The sequence below is a fragment of the Daphnia magna genome, linkage group LG2 (assembly GCF_020631705.1).
Source record: "Daphnia magna isolate NIES linkage group LG2, ASM2063170v1.1, whole genome shotgun sequence".
NCBI classification, from domain to species: domain Eukaryota; kingdom Metazoa; phylum Arthropoda; class Branchiopoda; order Diplostraca; family Daphniidae; genus Daphnia; species Daphnia magna.
In genome coordinates, this window is record NC_059183.1 from 15933110 (window position 1) to 15950694 (window position 17585).

Genomic DNA, 17585 nt, shown 5'->3' on the forward strand with positions numbered 1-17585 from the left:
GTTTGCTTACCGTCACTCTACAATTTCCTATAAAGATAAAACATACAAGGCCAAAAATGGACATAAAGATTTAGTTAATCGACATGTCTAGAGATTTCTGTGGGAGACCATTGCTATGCAGCGTGAAAAGGGCAGCCAAGCAAAATCGGGTGCCAAGCCCCTTTGTCTGATTGGAAAGATAACATAATGTTTTTACTATGTTGATTCTTATTAGCAGCCATGGCTGTAATATACACAATATTGATGGGTCACGCATGTTCTGCGGCAGCTGCACGCCAGTTCTGCGGCTATAATTCGTTGTATGTGCAAAATGGTTTGCGGGTATCGAAGAGGGTAATTGCTCGATAATTAGCTGCCTAACCCACCTTGTTGGAGGCGGAAGATTAACCAACAACCTACAAGCTACCAGTTCTCTACCAAGTTAGCGGGTTTGATCTTTATGTGGTGTAGTGAACGGTAATATAGATCGAGGATCGTATGTAAACGTGTCGAGTTGTTGTTTAGGTGTCATACGTGTAGTATTGTTTGGTTTTTTTAGTGTGGTATTGGCTGCGTATTATTTGTAGCTATCAGGCCTTTATAATTAAGCGCCGCATCGTTGATTGAAGCAAATCTATTAAAGATCTTGATTTGATCTCACGCAGTGCTTGATGCTTGAGTTGAGCGATGAAGTTAGGTGCTGTAGTAGCTTGTTGCTATGAAGATGTTTAGCGATGGGTAGTTGATGGATATTCCGAAGAAAATGAATCCTTTTTGAGTTGAAGACGCAACATATTGGGAAACATTGGGTGGAACGGGAGGTATGGGGCGAGCTGGGAGGGGAGGGAATGGAAATCGGGAGTTGGCGGGAATTGAACGTGGGGAAACGAATTACAAGAGGAGGGTTATAACCACTGTGTCAGGACCACACATTTCAAATAAAATTGCCTTTGATGATCACCTGTTATAGTATGGATATTAACACATCTAATCTATAACGCCGTGTCAAAGTTCGGGACTACCACGCGGTTTTCACAAGTTCAAATCTCTTCGTCTCCGTCTTTGTAAGATTTTCTCGTTTACCTCCTAGGCAATTACTAAATATCCCTTTGTTTCGACAGTTCCGAGAAGTTGCAAATACGTTAGGTAGACAATTCGTCAGCGCATAGGAACTCGAGAAATGAGTGATAGAAAGATCATAATGGCCGCTTGTGTTTTCTTTTAATAAAAAAAAAAATCATACGTACGTTTTGCTTATCATTTACAGTATTTGACATCATAGTACTTTGAAGTTGGTCGGACATCTGCATCGAAGTTATTAGCTTGCATGTCTGTCGCTCGCATAATCAGTGACATTTAAAGATGACTTGGTTCACGCAAAAAACCATTTTTACTCTCAACATACACGTATCCATTGTATTCAATTCAAAAGCCAAATATATCCGATTACACTCATTTCAAGCCAGTCGAGGATCAAATGCGAATTTCTGTTGTGGACGTTACGGGGTTTCTGCAGCTCTGAAAACAAAAGTTGCCTTGATTATTCCCAGAATTATTCTTTACCATACGAGTAGTTTATTGTTTAATGAGCTCCATTATTTTTTTTCATTCAGAAACAAATGCTTCCAGATATTGCAATGCATAAATTTTTCTTTGACGAGTACAATTTAAAGCTTACCATTTTAGGCAATCAATGCGCACGATAACTTCACGGAATCAAATTCAGTCATTCCCGGGCATACCTTGGAATATTTTTGATAAGTCATTTCAATTTTACCAGTTCTTCTTAGAAAGAATTAATTTTAAAGAATCCCAGTCTTTTGTATTACCTTGGGGTAAGCAATTCCTCCAACGCAGTCAAAATAAAATCGGGAATAGCTTCCATCGGATTTGAGGGGATAGACTCCATCTTCGTTCTTACAACTGAATCCATCACCTGGATGATCTTGTTTTGCGATACTAAGTCTTACGTTTCTGCCCACCTGTATAAATAATCCGGTGAATGTACTAAACATAGAATGTAATGATAACATGCCACTCCATTTTTTTAAAGAAATAATATTACCATTAATTCAAAGGCAGCTGTGGCGCTACATTCCGGAACATTTTCTGGATAGTCACAAAGCGAAGTATCCGGATTGAAAACTAGTCCGTTAGGACACGGCTAACAAATAGATGAAAAAGAAAGGCCGGAATTGAATATTAGGCAAGATGGCAAAATGGCACTGAAGGTTTAATTACTTACAACAGTCAGAGGTGTCTCTCCAGCACCTCTACAGATATAATAAATAGAACAATTATCAGGGATGGGGAAGTAGCCTTCTTCGAGACACACAAACACGTCTTCTGTCGTGGTCGATAACTCCGTCGTTGTCGCTCCAGCTAATGGGAGTGTTCCACGCAAAGCAAGAGTGTATAGATAAAAATTTATTATACGATGTAATTGGATAGTTAACTTACGTGAACAAGAAGCATAAGCGGTTGTAACACAGCTGGAAACTGCCGGATCAAAAACAGTGCCTGTAGGGCAGTACTGTAGCCGACATTTATGCAAGGATAATTGAAAAGTGAAGATGCAATTATTTGTGTCAGAATCGATTTACCTGTACAGTATCCTGTCCGTTTGTACAATTGTAATAAATGCTACTGCACGCATCTTTCAGGGAACAAACAAATTAAAGATTCCTTTACATTTTGTTTATTCGCACTTGCAATTTAGCGTTTACCTGGGTACGGGAAAACGCCATCCGTTGAAGGACAGCTAAAGGGTTGTTCTGAAAGAGAATTAAGAAAAATTATTGAACAAACATCGCGAAATAAAAAGGCAAAAATTTAAATCTACTGCATGAAGTATATTCAGGTGGTTCACAATCTCCGGTGACGGGATCGAATAGCGCGCCCAACGGGCATTCCTGCGTTGGCCATTTGTTTTTTAAATTCATGTCGACGGATCATAGGTTTTAAATAGGTAATAACGCAACTTATTGGTGGTTAAAAATCAAACACAATATTGAGCTTACGTAAGTTTCGTATTGACCGTCGACGCAAACATAGTAACCGCTTGAACATGTTCCAGGCACCGGGAAGAATCCGTTTGGATCGGACGCTGGGCACGTGAAGTAACAAGCGCAACATTCGAGTGGACGACAAGTTTTAGTGGCTGGATCAAACGCAGTAATTCCTTGAGTACCGGGACATTCCTATAAGATAAATACCAATTTTCAGGAAAATAACTAAAGTGAGACATATCCATCAAAGAAAAAAAGAGTTGCATTCGATTAGCTTCTTACCTGAGGATAAGCAATTCCGTCCTCACAAGTATAATAAAATTCAGAGCAGAAGGGGTCGGCGGGAAAAAAATCTGTGTTGCTGTTTGGGCATTGGAATTCCCCTTCTCGTCCCTAATCAATACAATTTGAATTTATTTAATAAAAATTCATCATCTGTTTCCTTTATACCTGTTTGTTGGGAATCCTCAAACTTAACGTAGCCAAATGGGTTGAAGGATCAAAAATAGTCGGATAATTGCAATCCTATGAAAAAGAGACAAAAATAATGTAACCCCAATTCAATCAAGTGTCCCATTTGAGACGCCACACATTTCCAGCACCCTATAAATAAATTACTTAATATGTTTATTACCTCTCTTGCAAATCCTCTGAAACTTTTGCCGAAGCTGCCTGCAACACAAATTGGTATCTCAATTATTTTGACAACTTGTGAAGCAGCCGTGATTTTCAGCATCGGTCAAGAAACATTAGAACACCACCAAAAAGAATTGTCGTAATAGTTTACCTTCACAGAAACCTAAAAGGAGCAAAGACAATAAGGCAAACTTCTTCATTTTAACGTTGGTTGAGATAAACGTAGGTGCCAGTAGTCAGGCGGAAAGTATTCGGTTAGAGAAATCAATAACAATTCAACAGGGTTACAGACGCAATGGAAATTGATTATTCTTCCTTATCAAGGGACCATGTAACAATTGTTTGATTAAATAAATGGACTCTAACGCCTGTTATCGAATCACTGACAATCCAACAGACAAAAGAAACTTCGAGCTCTTTATTGCGTACAACGCGGCCTCAAATGTAACCTAGAATTATCGAACAAAGTCCGCGTCGTTATGCTACATGTTTCTATGCGTTCCGAAACGAAAAATGCGATCAATGTTTAGAAGTGGGCACAACTTGTGGATACAACGAACATTTTATTATAATTTGCGATACACATTTTCGAAATATCGTTGATTAAAGAAAAAGACATATGCCTGTAAAAATGGCATTTGACATTAGCGTTACCATTCCAGTGGATAACTGCAAGCACCAAGAGTAGAGTCGAATGCCATGCCAGATGGGCAACTCTGTAAAAAAGAATTTAAACATAATACCGGTTAATTCATTGCCATCATGTTTGGGAGTTTAAAAAATTACCTGAAGATCTGCGAGTCCGTTTACGCAAACCCAAAATTTCAAACGATTTCCGGTAGACTTGAAGTTACCATTGGGAGTTGGGCAAACAAAATGAATCGACGAAGCGGCTGGGTAATTTGCATCAGGAACCCAGGCAGGTGTGGCAGCACGCCACTGACCAGCTAAAGTTATTCAATCGTGTTTAAAGATGCATTTTACTTGTATGCCAACAAGATTTTGATTCAAAGGTTCAAAGCTCTAGGCTAAAACTCTTACGTGCGCAAGTGGTGTATGCGGACAAGACGCAACTTGAGTACTCCGGAACGAAAATCATACCCTCAGGGCAGGACTACAATCACGTTGAACAATATGTAATGTAGTGAAGAGTGGCTTTGTTGTTGAGGTTGCAGTTGACCTTACACAGGTAATAAAGGAAAAGAGACATTACCTCTTCGCTGTGTTGGCCAAGTGTGCAGTTGTAGAAGGTGGAACTGCATGGTACACCTATGAAATTGAAAGATGATGGTTTTGAGAGAAGTGCAACACCTTGATTACCCAATGTTTTCAGAATATTATATTACCTATAGAGTAGTAACCATCACCAGGACAGACAAAAGGGGTAGGTGTCGTCGACGTTGATGTTGGAGTTGGAGCTAAAGTTGTTTTTGGCGTAGCTGTTCCTCCTCCATCTAAGGTAAATGCAATTTGCATTCACCAGCAGACGTTCAAATAGGAATTAGGAGGTCGTTAAATAGTTACTGTAATGGTAATAAACTGAATCTTACTTGAGCAACTGGCTTCTTCAGCCAATACACAGCTCAGAGTTTCTGGATCAAAATAATATCCAGCAGAACAATACTGAAGACGCAAATTTCAAAATCATCAAACACCTATGGAATGTAAACTGCGTGGCACATCCAAGTCATGTGCCACGCAGTTCGTTATAGGGACTATTTACCTGTAGGGTGCTTTGGCCGCCAGCGCAATTGTAATAAATTCCGCAACAAGCATCTTAAAAAGGGGCTCGTTAAAAAATATTTCGGCATTGAGTAATGGCTATGTTTTGAAATTTTACCTGGGTATGGAAAAAGGCCATCTGGGGATGGACAGTCAAACGGTTGATCTAAAAGAGAACGCCCAAATCTAATTAAAATGTAAACTTAAGGGTTGTATACAAGTGAAAATGAGAGCAAAGAAACTTACTGCATGAAGCTTCATCAGCCGGAACGCAATCAAAAGTGACAGGATCAAATATTGCCTCAAACGGACAGTTCTGTTAAGCACATGGTTTTATTATGCCGTCAGTCGCGAGTCCAATTCAATCGAATCCATTGTTGGCAGTTAACTGAATTTTTTTCTTACCGTGAGCGTAGCGACTCCGCTAACGCAGACGTAATAGTTACTTTCGCAAGCCCCAGGTACCGGGAAAAATCCTTCCGTTGATGGACACGTGAACGGAGACACTTCATCCGCACAAAGAAGACACAAAACGCGACATGTACAAGATTAGTTCGTTTTGTTTAAATGCACTCGTAGTATACTTGGAATTTACCGTAACAAGAGGCCACTTCCAGATCAACACACAGTTCGCTCACTGGATCAAAGACAGTAATACCAGGACATTGCTACAAAAATTGAAAAACGCTGCTGTTTTATGGTGAGAAATGAATGAAATACGACTGGAATTTTCCAGAAACTGTTAAAAACGTTTCGTTTACCTGAGGATAAGCAACTCCGTTTACACAAGTGAAATAAGAACCAGTGCAGATATTTTCATCGTCGGGATAATAGCCAGTTTCTTGGTTTGGACAAACGAATTCCTTTTCCTAGTAAAGTAACTTCACATTAATAATCGAAATTCAGCCGTGGTTTTTTAAGGCATTAAAAGGGTGTCGGACTTACCAAAATTCCCAATCCTCCTGTCAATTGAAACGAAACGAAACAAAAGAAAGTTAACACGAAATCGAATTCGTCAAGGCATTAAACTTAAACACTGCTTACCTTTCAAGGAATTAAAAAGAAACAACAAAGGTAAGATATTCTTCATCATTTCGTCGCTATGGAAGCCAATCATAAAAATGCTGTAGGTTAGAGTGAATGTTTTCTCATTTGAAAAGGTGCAAGTGGGGATTAGAAATGGAGTTTGGTATTCCTTGAGAGTCAACAATTACGTGATTGATTGCCTACGCTTATCGCAGACGTCATTCAGCGTTTGTTTGTCACGAAAGCCTTTGTGCAGAGAACATTTTATCACCGCAACAACTAATACAAACACCAACCATTGGACCAACTAACGGACAAAGGTTGTGGCTTGTATAGGTTCTCGAAAATTCAGATTTTTATTTCCATATCTCGCTGTTGAAAAAATTAAGTAAATTTATGTAGCATAGCGCGAAAGGAATCAGAAAACTAGCATTGGTAGCTACTATGAGGAATGTCTCATAATACAGTAAATGTTTGTGGTTACTGACCATCAGATCAAATAGTTCAGAGTCGAGAAAAATAATGCATTTTAAAAACACGCGAAAGCCGTTTATCTAAGTATAAAATTTTAAGGTTAAAATGGAATTATCGTAATATTTTTCATATGCACAAATAATTTTATTTCTATTTGGTCACCTTATTAATACATTCGCACGATTGATGCTGCTGCCTTTATGGGAAATCCATCCAATTGCAAGCAAAAATTGTTCTAGGCTAGTACTGTGAACGAAAACAGCAATTTAATGTCACCACTGGGACGTGCATTTCAGAAAAATGCGCACGAATTTTAAAGTTTACATACTTGATCGGAGACGATCGCCACAATCAGTAATTTTCCAATATTTGCATCGACGGGATCGGACGTCGTAGATAAAATTCTTTCTGCACTGCCAAACCTGCGCTCTCCTAGTAATACCTTTTCCGTAGCAAGAATAGTAATACTCGCATAGAGCATGGGGCCAATTGCCGTCGCCGGGGCATTGAAAATTGGAATCATTGATTAGCAAATGGTCCTTTTCATCGTCATCAACTGTAACCTAGAAAGCGCAAAACGCCGTGTAAATTTACAGCCTTAGTTTTCTTAGAAGGACGTGGAAGTCTTTCTAGGATAAAATTAAAACCAATAATTACAACGGCACATCCGGGAACGTTAAAAGAAAAATCGCATGCGCCAACCAAAGGATTGAAAGCTGTTCCGGGTTGGCAATTCTATAAATGAGCGGATGATTAGGTATTAGAGACCAAAGTTTAGTTTTGAAATCACACTTACTTGAACAGTATATTCTCCATTTGTGCAATTGTAGAAAGAAGTACAATTGCCAGGAATCTCGAAATTTCCGTTAGGTGCCGGACAAACAAAGCCAGGAGCAACCGTTGTGGTCGGGGTGGTTGTAGTTGTTGGAGTGGTGGTGGATGGGGTAGTGGTAGTGGTTGGAGTGGTGGTAGTTGTTGGAGTAGTTAGAGTTGTTGGGGTAGTGGTAGTTGTTGGGGTAGTGGTAGTGGTCGGAGTGGTGGTAGTGGTTGGTGTGGTAGTTGTTGGTGTGGTAGTTGTTGGTGTGGTAGTTGTAGGTGGGGTAGTTGTGGGTGTGGTAGTTGTGGGTGTGGTAGTTGTGGGTGTGGTAGTTGTGGGTGTGGTAGTTGTGGGTGTGGTTGTTGTAGGTGTGGTAGTCGATGGTGTAGTTGTCGTCGTCTTCGGCCCAGCTGAACAAATAGAAAACAAAATTATGATGGCGAATTCAAGAAGAACAGTTTACACTTTTAAATGGTAGACTTACGCGTGCATGAGGCAGATTCTAACGGCACGCAAGTCGAAGTACTTGCCTCAAAAACCGTATCTGATGGGCAATACTAGACGATTGATGTGATTTTAGAAAAACACCGAATGACAAGTGAAAACGCTTCGAAATATTAAAAATGAAATTACCATCGTAAAGCTTTCGCCTTCAACACAGAGAAAATACAACCCGCTACATTCTCCTGCCAATTTTTGACACATTATTTAACAATCGCGGAGTTAAGAGTTTTTATTTACAATACATACCTGGATATGGAAGATAACCGTTTCCACTGCATTCATATGGCTGCCGCTGAAATAAAGTGGGAATAAACAGCAAAATGTTACAAAGATCTACAGGCTTTGATGAATTGAAGTCGAAAAGTTATTTACCACATGAAACTTGGTCCGCCGGAGTACACTCATACGTCACTGGATCAAAAATATTACCGACAGGACAGGTCTGAATTTCACATGTAATTCATAAACAAATGGTAACTTTCGTTTAGAATAAAGATTACACAAGAAAAGACAAGAGTCTCAATACCAACTTTTCCACCACTCCACTGGTACATTGATAATATTCGTCTGTGCAGCTTTGGGGGACAGGATGTATTCCATCTTCAGGAGGACAATCTATAAAAAAACAAAACAAAAACAAACATTAACGTTCCAATTTTCGATGATGGGATTTGATGTAGGTATTCGGAGTTTGGAATATACGTGACGCACAAACATAAATTCAAAACGAGGGTTGGCGAGATTTAAAAAATGCGTTATGCAAAAATTTACCGAAACAAGACGCTGAGTTGACGCAGGTTTTCAAAAATGGATCAAAAACGTCTGGTTCCGGGCATTGCTATTAATGTCAAGGTTACCCATGATAAAAGTTTGATTTTAAATTAGTTGTGATATCAATTTGCTGTTTTTAACCAAGTAAATTGCAGCCAATATCTTCTACAGCATATTATCCATATGACTTACCTGTTCGTACAAGAAAACTCCGCCTTGGCAGTAGTGGTACTCACTTGTGCACTGATTATTCACTGTGAAGAAGCCGTCTTCTTCCGGGCAACTAGGTTCATCAAACTACCCAAGGATAAAAAAATAAAAAAAAAACAAAAAAAACATGAACAATTGATCTCAATGAAAGCAACAAAGTTAACAGAAGCCCAACGATGAATTCGACTATAAAGATGTAACACAAACGAAGTTGCGTTTCATTGCGGAAATCGTTTCTTTATGGCAAGCAAATACATAGCTTACAACTTTTGGTACTCCGTTCCAGACTCTGCACGAATAGCCTGGCGTTAATGGAATAAACAAATTGTAGTTAACGATTAATTGAATCAATGGGAAGACAATGTCAGGGATAAAATCTTACCTTGGACGACAAGAAAAACCAATAAGAACTGCATCCACCGCTCCATCATCTTTTTCTTATAGAACAGATGGCGACGAGCAGGCGTGAAGCAACACGTACACCGTGCGAACACCAGTTAGCGATTGATCTTACTGGAAAATGAAAGTTGATTTTAACTGCTGCATCTGCATATCGTTGGAGGTCACTAGAATCACGCTTTGAAATAAACTTTGAACTAAGGTGTTATCGTCCGATCAAAACAATATTTTCGGAGGGGGAGGGGAGAAGTTGTACCTTAATCAGATATGAGACCAAACGAAACATTGTTTAAAGAAGCTCAGTAACATGAGATGGCTATATTACGAAAAAAACAAAAAAACAAAAACACATAGCTGTGGCTGATATAAGGTGTATCAATAGAGCACCTGCACCTGTAAGCAATAAAAAACTGTTCAGCTGGTATCCCGTCAATCTCAGCAGCTCATTCCTTTATGTAACATGTTGTTTGCTCTCTTTACTACAGGTAGTGCGGAAGCATACTTAAACTATCTTCTGTGTTAAATGGCCCTGTCTCCATTGGCAAAAAACAAAAAAAAAATGGGTAGGTCGCTGGTCAGGACCGCGAAAGACTAAAATACAAATTAAAATAATCAATTTCAATCACATTCGTTTCCGCATGATGAATGTGGGAGGATGACAATCCGTAATCTATACATACGTAGGGAAATGAATGCTACAATTTGGATTAGTTGCATAAATGGAAGTTACTTGAACGGTTCGTGCATTTGTAAAAAGAAGTACAGTTGTAAGAAATCGCAAATTAACGATTGGCGTCGGAAAACTAAAGTCAAGGAACCGTTACAGTAGCAACAGCGGGCGTGGTAAGAGCTCTCGTGGCGGTTGGATACTTGTAGGGATAGGGGATGTGGAAGTGATTAGGGTCGTAGTGGTGGTTGTGATTGGTGTAGTGGTGTAGTGGTCGTCGTCTTCGGCCCAGCTGATCATATAGAAAACAAAATTGTGATGGCGAATTCAAGAAGAACAGTTTACACTTTTAAATGGTAGACTTACGCGTGCATGACACCGATTCTAACGGCACGCAAGTCGAAGTACTTGGGTCAAAAACCGTATCAGGTGGACAAATACTAAACGAATTGATGAGCATTTTAGAAACAAACGTATGACAAGTGCTAAACGGCTTCGAAATGATTATAAGTTAAGTTTATCAATTACCTCGGAAAAACTATTGCCTCCGATACAGAGGAAATACAACGCGCTACATACTCCTGTAGAATTTTGACACATTATTCAAAAATTGCAGAAGTTACAATTTCTTTTATAAGGCACCTGGATATGGGTAATAGCCCTCTTCACTGCATTGCAAGGGCATCACTGAAAGATGACGAAAATATTACAAAGAAAAATGAACGATATTGGCTCTGATGACAACGTGAAGTTCAAGAAGAACATACGTACCGCATGTACCTTGCTGGGACTGGGTGCATTCATAAGTCACTGGATCAAAAATGTTACCAACAGAACACATCTACGTTTTAGTACAGGATAATAAATAGAAATTCCGTTTTAAACTATAGATTATAGAAGAAAAAAAAACATTCATCTAAATACCAATTTTACCGGTAATCCATTAGCGCATTGTAAATATTCGCTGGTGCATTCTTGGGGTACGGGATGTACCCCATCTTCGGGAGGGCAGTCTGTGGAAAATATCAAATACACAATAAGCACAGGGAAACAAAGGATTCAAACAATCTAAAACTAATGAAAAATAATCTTTCTAAGATCTGCTGATATTGGTTTACGCAAAATTTTACCAAAACAATTCGCCGGGCTAACACACGTCTTCAAGTATGGATCAAACTCATCTATTTGATTCTTGGCATTGCTATAATCGTCGAAAATTTCCATTATAAATTTGTTTAACCTAGTTGTGTATAAGCAGTCTTATGTTTTCCATACGTGGGTTGATCGTAAAAAGCATGTGTGTGTTTGTGACTTACTTGTTCGTAAATAACCACTCCACCTAGGCAGTAATAGTATTCTCTTGTGCACTGGTTGTTTACAGTGTGGAAGCCGTCTTCGTCTAGACAACTAGGTTCGGTAGACTGCTTACAGAGTAAAAACAAAAAATCTATGAAATAAAGTTGTTACAGCAAAATAATTTCTTTATTGCAAAGAAACAAATGGCTTACCACTTGCGATAATCCTTTCCACACTCTGCACGAGTAGCTTGATGGAACCTGGTAAAAAAATAAATAAAAAATTAGACAAATTTAGCTACTGACTAGGTGATGCAGCGGGAAGATAATATCAAGGATAAAAACGTACCTTTAACGACGAGAAAGACGAACAATAACTGCACCCACCGCCCCATCATTTTTTTTCTCATAGAACAAATGAGGACGAACAGGATTTAAACAACATGTGCACCGTGAGTACACAAGTTAGCGATTGATCTTACTGGACAAAGAAACATTGATATTAACTACCATACGCAAGTATCATTGGGTGTCACTAAAATCACGTTTAGAAATCATCCTTTGAACTAACGTGTTATCTGTTGTTCAAAACAATACTTTTGAGGGCGGGGGCATTGAATAAAAGAACACAATTATCAGGTGAAATGCCTAGGACAACAATGTCTGTAATGAATTGAATCTACAGACGAGAAGTCTTTAAGTCACCGTAAGATCCACTATGTCGACTTCTCCGACCTGTTCTTTAGTATGGAGCCCATAACTAATTACAGTACTATTTTTAAAGGAAAAAGGTTCTGTCACATGCTCGTCGGCATAACGGGCATCTTTGTGAGTTGAGGACGAAGTTTTGGGAATCCTACTTCAATAGTTACAAAATCAATAAACAAAACGGATTTGGGGAGACCCGTTACCGTAGCGGGTGGGGTGGCAGGCAGATGGAGAAGTTATGGTAGCATACGCCCCAGTTAACGACTGAATCAAATGGAAGTACACAAAGCATTAACATAAACTAGTACTTACGGGCCCAAGATGCATTTTCGGTAGGATCACATGTCCTCTGTAAACGGGCCAAAAACGGACAATGACAGGAAGCACTACGAAGACAAAGGAACAGGGACATTAGAACGATATCGAGTTACGTAAATAATAGAAGACCATATGTTATAACAATTTGCCTGCTATATTTCACATTCTATAACTCTGACTTCCAACACACAAGTGCTATACAACAGCTGCCCGCATCTGGACAATTGTAATTGACGTCAGTAATTAATGTTATGGAATTAAATGATTTGTCATCAGTTAGTTAACCTGAATAGGGGTAGTAACCGTCGGAACTGAATTCATCGTTTGATCACATTGCAAATCGTCGGGGAAAAGATTTAAACATTAGCAAATAAAGTACACTCATAAGAGTGATGCATTTTAACAACCAAAAATATTTAGCTAAATACTTCATTCTTGTCAGTGTCGCATTATGTTTATGCAATTTCTAAGAATGCAAAGCAATTCGCTCATTTCCAACCATAACTTACGTTCAAAACGATATAAATCTTGTCATGTTTTTCTTCTTTTGTAATAGCACATTAGGATAACGCCACACCTCCCATCAACAAATAATCGGAATTTAAAAAAATTAAAACGAACAAAAAACGTTTCTTGATCTTATGGCTGCAAAACCTATGTCATGCTTCCAATGAAACAATTTCTGTTTTATTAAATCGGCCGGTAGGACGATTAAAAGTGATATTATTCGATATCAGGACAACGATTCCTGGTATGGCCTGCAATTAAAAGTTGACACGTGAAAACGCGAACAGAAAAAGAAAAAAACAACTGTACCTTCTTGACCGCAATTCCCGCATTTTCTTGTTTTTCTTTCTCCGGTGGCGGACGATTCATTTGAGCTTCCACGGCCGCGCCCTCTTCCTCGCCCTCTGGAACTAATGGTACCCCGGCTGGATCCTGCTCCTCCTCTACCGAATGCTTCTTGAGGGCCTTGATCGAATCCACCTCCACTAGCGCCGTTGTCGTCCACCCACTCGAAAAACTTGCACTGCACTTCACGGGGTTTGCCACAACAATAAAACTGACGTCCACAATTCGGGCCTGGTTTTTGCGTGGTTCTTATCGTGGCAGGTTCGCGACCACCATCGCAATAACAGCACGTCTCGGAGTCACCACCATCAGGCGGTTGATTCCGGACAGCTGGTTGGCGGAATGTCGCCTCTCCGGCTTCACTGCTAGAAGGAACCGGGGCAGGAGTATCGGCCCACAGGAAGAAGTTACAGCCATCCTGTTGTTTTGCACATTTATAAAACTGCCGTCCTGTGTTGGGTCCTTCTTTTCGAACCGTCAATAGCATAGCGTCTTGGCTACAATTACACACAATCACGGTATCACTAAGTTCAAAAATGTAAGTTAGAATATAACTGACGTGAGTTCACCCAAATAAAAATTCTTAATTACCTGTTGTTTTCAGGCCTCTGTGGCAGAGGCATGGGTTGACGGAAAATACGGCTGTGATGAAGCATTTGATTGGTTAGCTGCGGGGGCCGCTGGTGGAGCTGGTTGTCTTGTATTTCTGTTACTAGAACCGGATACAATTCGAGTATTACTGGAAGTTGCTGGACGAGGCTGGGCTTGAGGTCTGGGAGGCGGAATTCCCACGCCAGAGGAACGTGTGCTATTTGCTGAAGAAGCAAAGCTTTGCGATCCTGATGCGTAACCAGAAGAATTTCGCGATTCGTTTGCTGTTCTCGTGTTATTTGACTGAGGGTTATTTTGGTTCCGTGGCTGCGATACCAGTGGACGAATACCCAGAAGCTCCATAAAATTGGGATCACACCCACCAATACAACAGCGATGAGTATCAGGATAAAACGGAGCGTAAGCGCCTGGGTTGAATTTAAAACGCACCAGAGGCGGATGAGATGGGCACTAAACGAAATTGTGTTAATCAAGGCAAATAAATAGTTGCAAGAGATGAAAAGAAAAATAATATTACTGACCGCTGTACACGTTTGCGCATCGATTTCTACTTGCTGTACAGTAGTTGGTAACCATATGGCATTTTTACACTGAGGATACCCCATACAAGAGAAAAAGAACCCATTATTATCCTTTTTTCGTCGCAAAGTGATGTCCAAGTTGCAAGATGGACATTTGCAGTAACTTGTGTTTCCATCCAGACCCGTGTCAGGATAAGGAGCTGGCGCTTCTTGTCGTTCTTCGTCGAAGAATGTCGAAAGGGCTTCATCGATTTTTGTCACCTAGTATGTTAGTTTGTACATCTTTCAGTTAAGCAGACTGGTAGATATGAAACCAAACAAACCTGCTCCATGGCTTGCACAAAGACCTGTCGGTATCTATCAATCTGCTCTCTCAGAACTTCATTCGGACTTCTTTCTCCGTCACACACCCTGTAAATACGACGACAATCAAAAGGACTCAGTATAACATTTTAATACTGAAAGAACCTTTTCAAATCAGCTTCTAGTTCAGCTCTAAGATTTGGCTTCGAAAGAGCGATGCCCATGGCGTCATAACCTTGTACGAGCCCCATACCCAAGGAACAGGGTAAGAAGCGTCCATCGGCTTGCACACCAGCGTACTGTCGTGCTTTGATCGTCTCAATATGATCGGCGTGAGTGGCGTCTGTACCAATACCATGTTTTTCCATCAGCGAAATCAGGTCAGCTTCGCTTAGCAGTTGAGGTGCACAAGTCGCGCCCTCCTCCATGGTTATCGATGTTGGCTAAGAAAATTTGAAAATGAAATTTATCATTAAAATTCTGTTTTTTCAAACTTTCTCGAAAACATTGGTAGAATACAGTGAATTGTTCGCCTTGGTTGAGCAGAGGAAGACTACGATCACTCCATCGCTCGTAGGGATATACTTCCAAATAGTTTCTTGCAACTATTTGCAATCCGCTGGCAACAAAACCTTCTTCTTGAATTTGAATTTCTGCAACCGTTTCATAACCCTACAGAGATATATTTATACAGACAGCGAAAAAGTGATAAAATAGGAGATATTTTACTTGGGCATCTTTGCTGACGCAGGCTAAGAAATGGCGGACGATAAACTCGTAAAGTTTACGTTCGTTCTCGTTAGCCAAATTTCCTGCATATTTTGTCGGATGGATCGGAGGATGGGCCTGATCAGATTTTTTGCCTTGGCGAGGATTCAATCCTTCGTCCAGTACACGTTGTGCGAATCCTCCCCATGACGGATCAACCGTCTAAATACAGGACATTTTAACGTAATCAAGTTGTTCTAGCTAAAAAGGATTTGTAATTACCTGACATTGAACCAGGGGATTGAGATCTAATTCTTTGGGAAATATATTTGTTTCAGTACGGGGATAACTGATGTACCCTTGAGTGTACAGTTTTTCAGCAATCTTCATGGTTTCTTTGGCGTTGATCCGCAATTTCCTGGACGCTAGCTTTTCAAGTTCCTGTATTATGTATATTTTTAGATGTGCGAAACCAAAAGGTTAAATCAGATGGAAGCTTTACGTACAACAGTATCCAATGGTAACGGTCTCCATTTGCTTTTGTTCTTTGTTTGAACCTTGACGATGTCAGCTTCAGGATTCTCCAGACACCTTATGGATAGTGACATAAAACCAACATATAACACGCTTGATTTGTGAGAAGTTTTTGGTAGTAATACTTTTCAAGAAGAATTTGCACAACTGTCTGGTTGAATAAATGGTGTCTTTTCCAGAGAAATTCCACGCGTTCTTCTTCGTTGAGTTCCCAGACAACCTTCAGTTTCCAAAATTTCTCATCGACAAAGTCCTCAATGGCTCTGTAGCGCTCGACGATAAAACCTAATGTAGGGAACTGACAAGATCCGTAACTTATCATGGATTGTCCTAAAAATTTGTAGGAAAACAATATAAAGTATTAACTATATATATATATATATATATATAAAGAAGAAAAAAAGAAAGATTTTTTTTAAAATGAAAATTGATATAAAAGGAACACATAAATAAAAGTAATAATCTACCAAGACTGTTGGGGAAAACTTTTTGAAGTCTGAGAGTCTGAAACCTTGTGAAAGCAGCTCCAATTCTAAGATCAAGCTCAATTCTTACATCAACGGCATCACTGACATTTTTATTAGGAGGGCCCAAATTCTGCAGAGCCCGTGCTACTGACTAAAATAAACTGAAAATGGGTACAAGATTTTATTGTGAAAAAAAATTTGACAGGATGTTACCTGATATGTAATTTCAGAAAACTTTGCTCTAAACACCCCAATATTGGGCTTAATTGCTTGACACACTTGGATTATTTCATAGCCAATGTTCTCACCTTCTCTATCACAATCTGTCCAAATAATCAAATATTTACTCTTTTTGGTTTCATCTTCTAAGGTTCTTTTAATATTTTGATAATCTTCAGAACAAAATTTGTGGATTGGTGCTTCAAACAGGGCAACGGGATTTATCCCTTGCCATTTCTTGTAATTTCCAACAAAGTCTGAAGACAACAGATGGCCAGATACCGAGGTGACTACCATTTTTACAGCTTGGTTAAAAAGATTATGTTCAAACTCATAGATTTTGTTGAATTTGCTTTTTCCTTCTCTGCGGTTCATGCGACCTGACAAAACAACTATTTAGCTATACCTGGTCACCCAAAAAAATTTATGTTTAACTATTTACCGCGAGAAAGTAGTTCTGCAATATTTTTGGCAGCATCATTTTTCTCTGCGACATTAAGCACCTTTAGAGATCAATCGGTTTATATTTCGAAACACATTTTCTGGTAATAAAAATATTAACGTCCCCATGATGTTTCAGCACATACCTGAACCATCTTACAAGTGTTTGCCAATTTGGCATACGTTTCACAACATCTAGTAAACACTACAACATTAAACTGAACTTGTTTACTCCGTGGAAACAATTTCAAACGAGGAAATAATAACATTACTTCACAAGCTCTTGCGAGCACAAGGTGAATGGGCTTCCCGCCAAGATGGCAATGTTTCGAAGCCTTTTCTGTCTTCCAGTATTTATTATCGTTTGTTCGTTTAATTTTTCATAATCATAAAT

General features: G+C 39.4%; 3 protein-coding genes across 3 annotated transcripts; all 3 read right to left on the minus strand.

Annotated features, from left to right (window-relative positions):
• Window positions 1–1381: 1381 nt before the first annotated feature.
• LOC116917086 lies at window positions 1382–8456 on the minus strand. Its single transcript, XM_045169285.1, has 32 exons — window positions 8413–8456; window positions 8296–8348; window positions 8147–8219; window positions 7642–8072; window positions 7503–7580; window positions 7210–7408; window positions 6295–6335; window positions 6107–6214; window positions 5941–6013; window positions 5751–5851; window positions 5592–5661; window positions 5464–5511; window positions 5347–5399; window positions 5174–5246; window positions 4970–5077; window positions 4837–4892; window positions 4665–4737; window positions 4410–4570; window positions 3775–3817; window positions 3622–3659; window positions 3438–3512; window positions 3270–3380; window positions 3000–3179; window positions 2822–2891; window positions 2706–2753; window positions 2583–2635; window positions 2440–2512; window positions 2225–2361; window positions 2045–2143; window positions 1809–1961; window positions 1658–1721; window positions 1382–1497 (listed from the first exon to the last, which is right to left on the minus strand). The coding sequence occupies exons 2-31, from the start codon at window positions 8296–8298 to the stop codon at window positions 1662–1664; spliced, it is 2889 nt and encodes a 962-aa protein (XP_045025220.1). The 5' UTR covers window positions 8299–8348; window positions 8413–8456; the 3' UTR covers window positions 1382–1497; window positions 1658–1661.
• A 24-nt stretch (window positions 8457–8480) lies between these two features.
• Window positions 8481–10639, minus strand: LOC116917085 (peritrophin-48). Its single transcript, XM_032922447.2, has 8 exons — window positions 10580–10639; window positions 9940–10505; window positions 9530–9660; window positions 9412–9449; window positions 9130–9234; window positions 8938–9004; window positions 8693–8781; window positions 8481–8608 (listed from the first exon to the last, which is right to left on the minus strand). The coding sequence occupies exons 3-8, from the start codon at window positions 9576–9578 to the stop codon at window positions 8531–8533; spliced, it is 426 nt and encodes a 141-aa protein (XP_032778338.2). The 5' UTR covers window positions 9579–9660; window positions 9940–10505; window positions 10580–10639; the 3' UTR covers window positions 8481–8530.
• A 2429-nt stretch (window positions 10640–13068) lies between these two features.
• On the minus strand, window positions 13069–17514 carry LOC116917082 (DNA topoisomerase 3-alpha). The gene is given in 16 exon segments (XM_032922445.2): window positions 13069–13292; window positions 13351–13910; window positions 13978–14021; window positions 14023–14448; window positions 14520–14780; window positions 14843–14930; window positions 14988–15265; window positions 15342–15494; window positions 15552–15752; window positions 15813–15971; window positions 16037–16121; window positions 16190–16394; window positions 16532–16682; window positions 16745–17130; window positions 17193–17253; window positions 17338–17514. Coding segments are annotated over 16 exon segments (3216 nt in total). The 5' UTR covers window positions 17461–17514; the 3' UTR covers window positions 13069–13257.
• Between the last annotated feature and the right edge of the window lie 71 nt (window positions 17515–17585).

Excerpts from the sequence above, each read along its gene's own strand:
- LOC116917086 (XM_045169285.1), bottom strand. Across the intron at positions 5,662-5,750 it reads GCGGAGTCGCTACGCTCACG|AACTGTCCGTTTGAGGCAAT; the intron begins GTAAGAAAAAAA and ends TGTGCTTAACAG. Across the intron at positions 2,754-2,821 it reads ACCTGAATATACTTCATGCA|AACAACCCTTTAGCTGTCCT; the intron begins GTAGATTTAAAT and ends ATTCTCTTTCAG.
- LOC116917085 (XM_032922447.2), bottom strand. The coding sequence starts at position 9,578 with ATGATGGAGCGGTGGATGCAGTTCTTATTGGTTTTTCTTGTCGTCCAA. Across the intron at positions 9,235-9,411 it reads GGAACGGAGTACCAAAAGTT|TTTGATGAACCTAGTTGCCC; the intron begins GTAAGCTATGTA and ends ATCCTTGGGTAG. Across the intron at positions 8,782-8,937 it reads CAACTCAGCGTCTTGTTTCG|ATTGTCCTCCTGAAGATGGA; the intron begins GTAAATTTTTGC and ends GTTTTTTTATAG.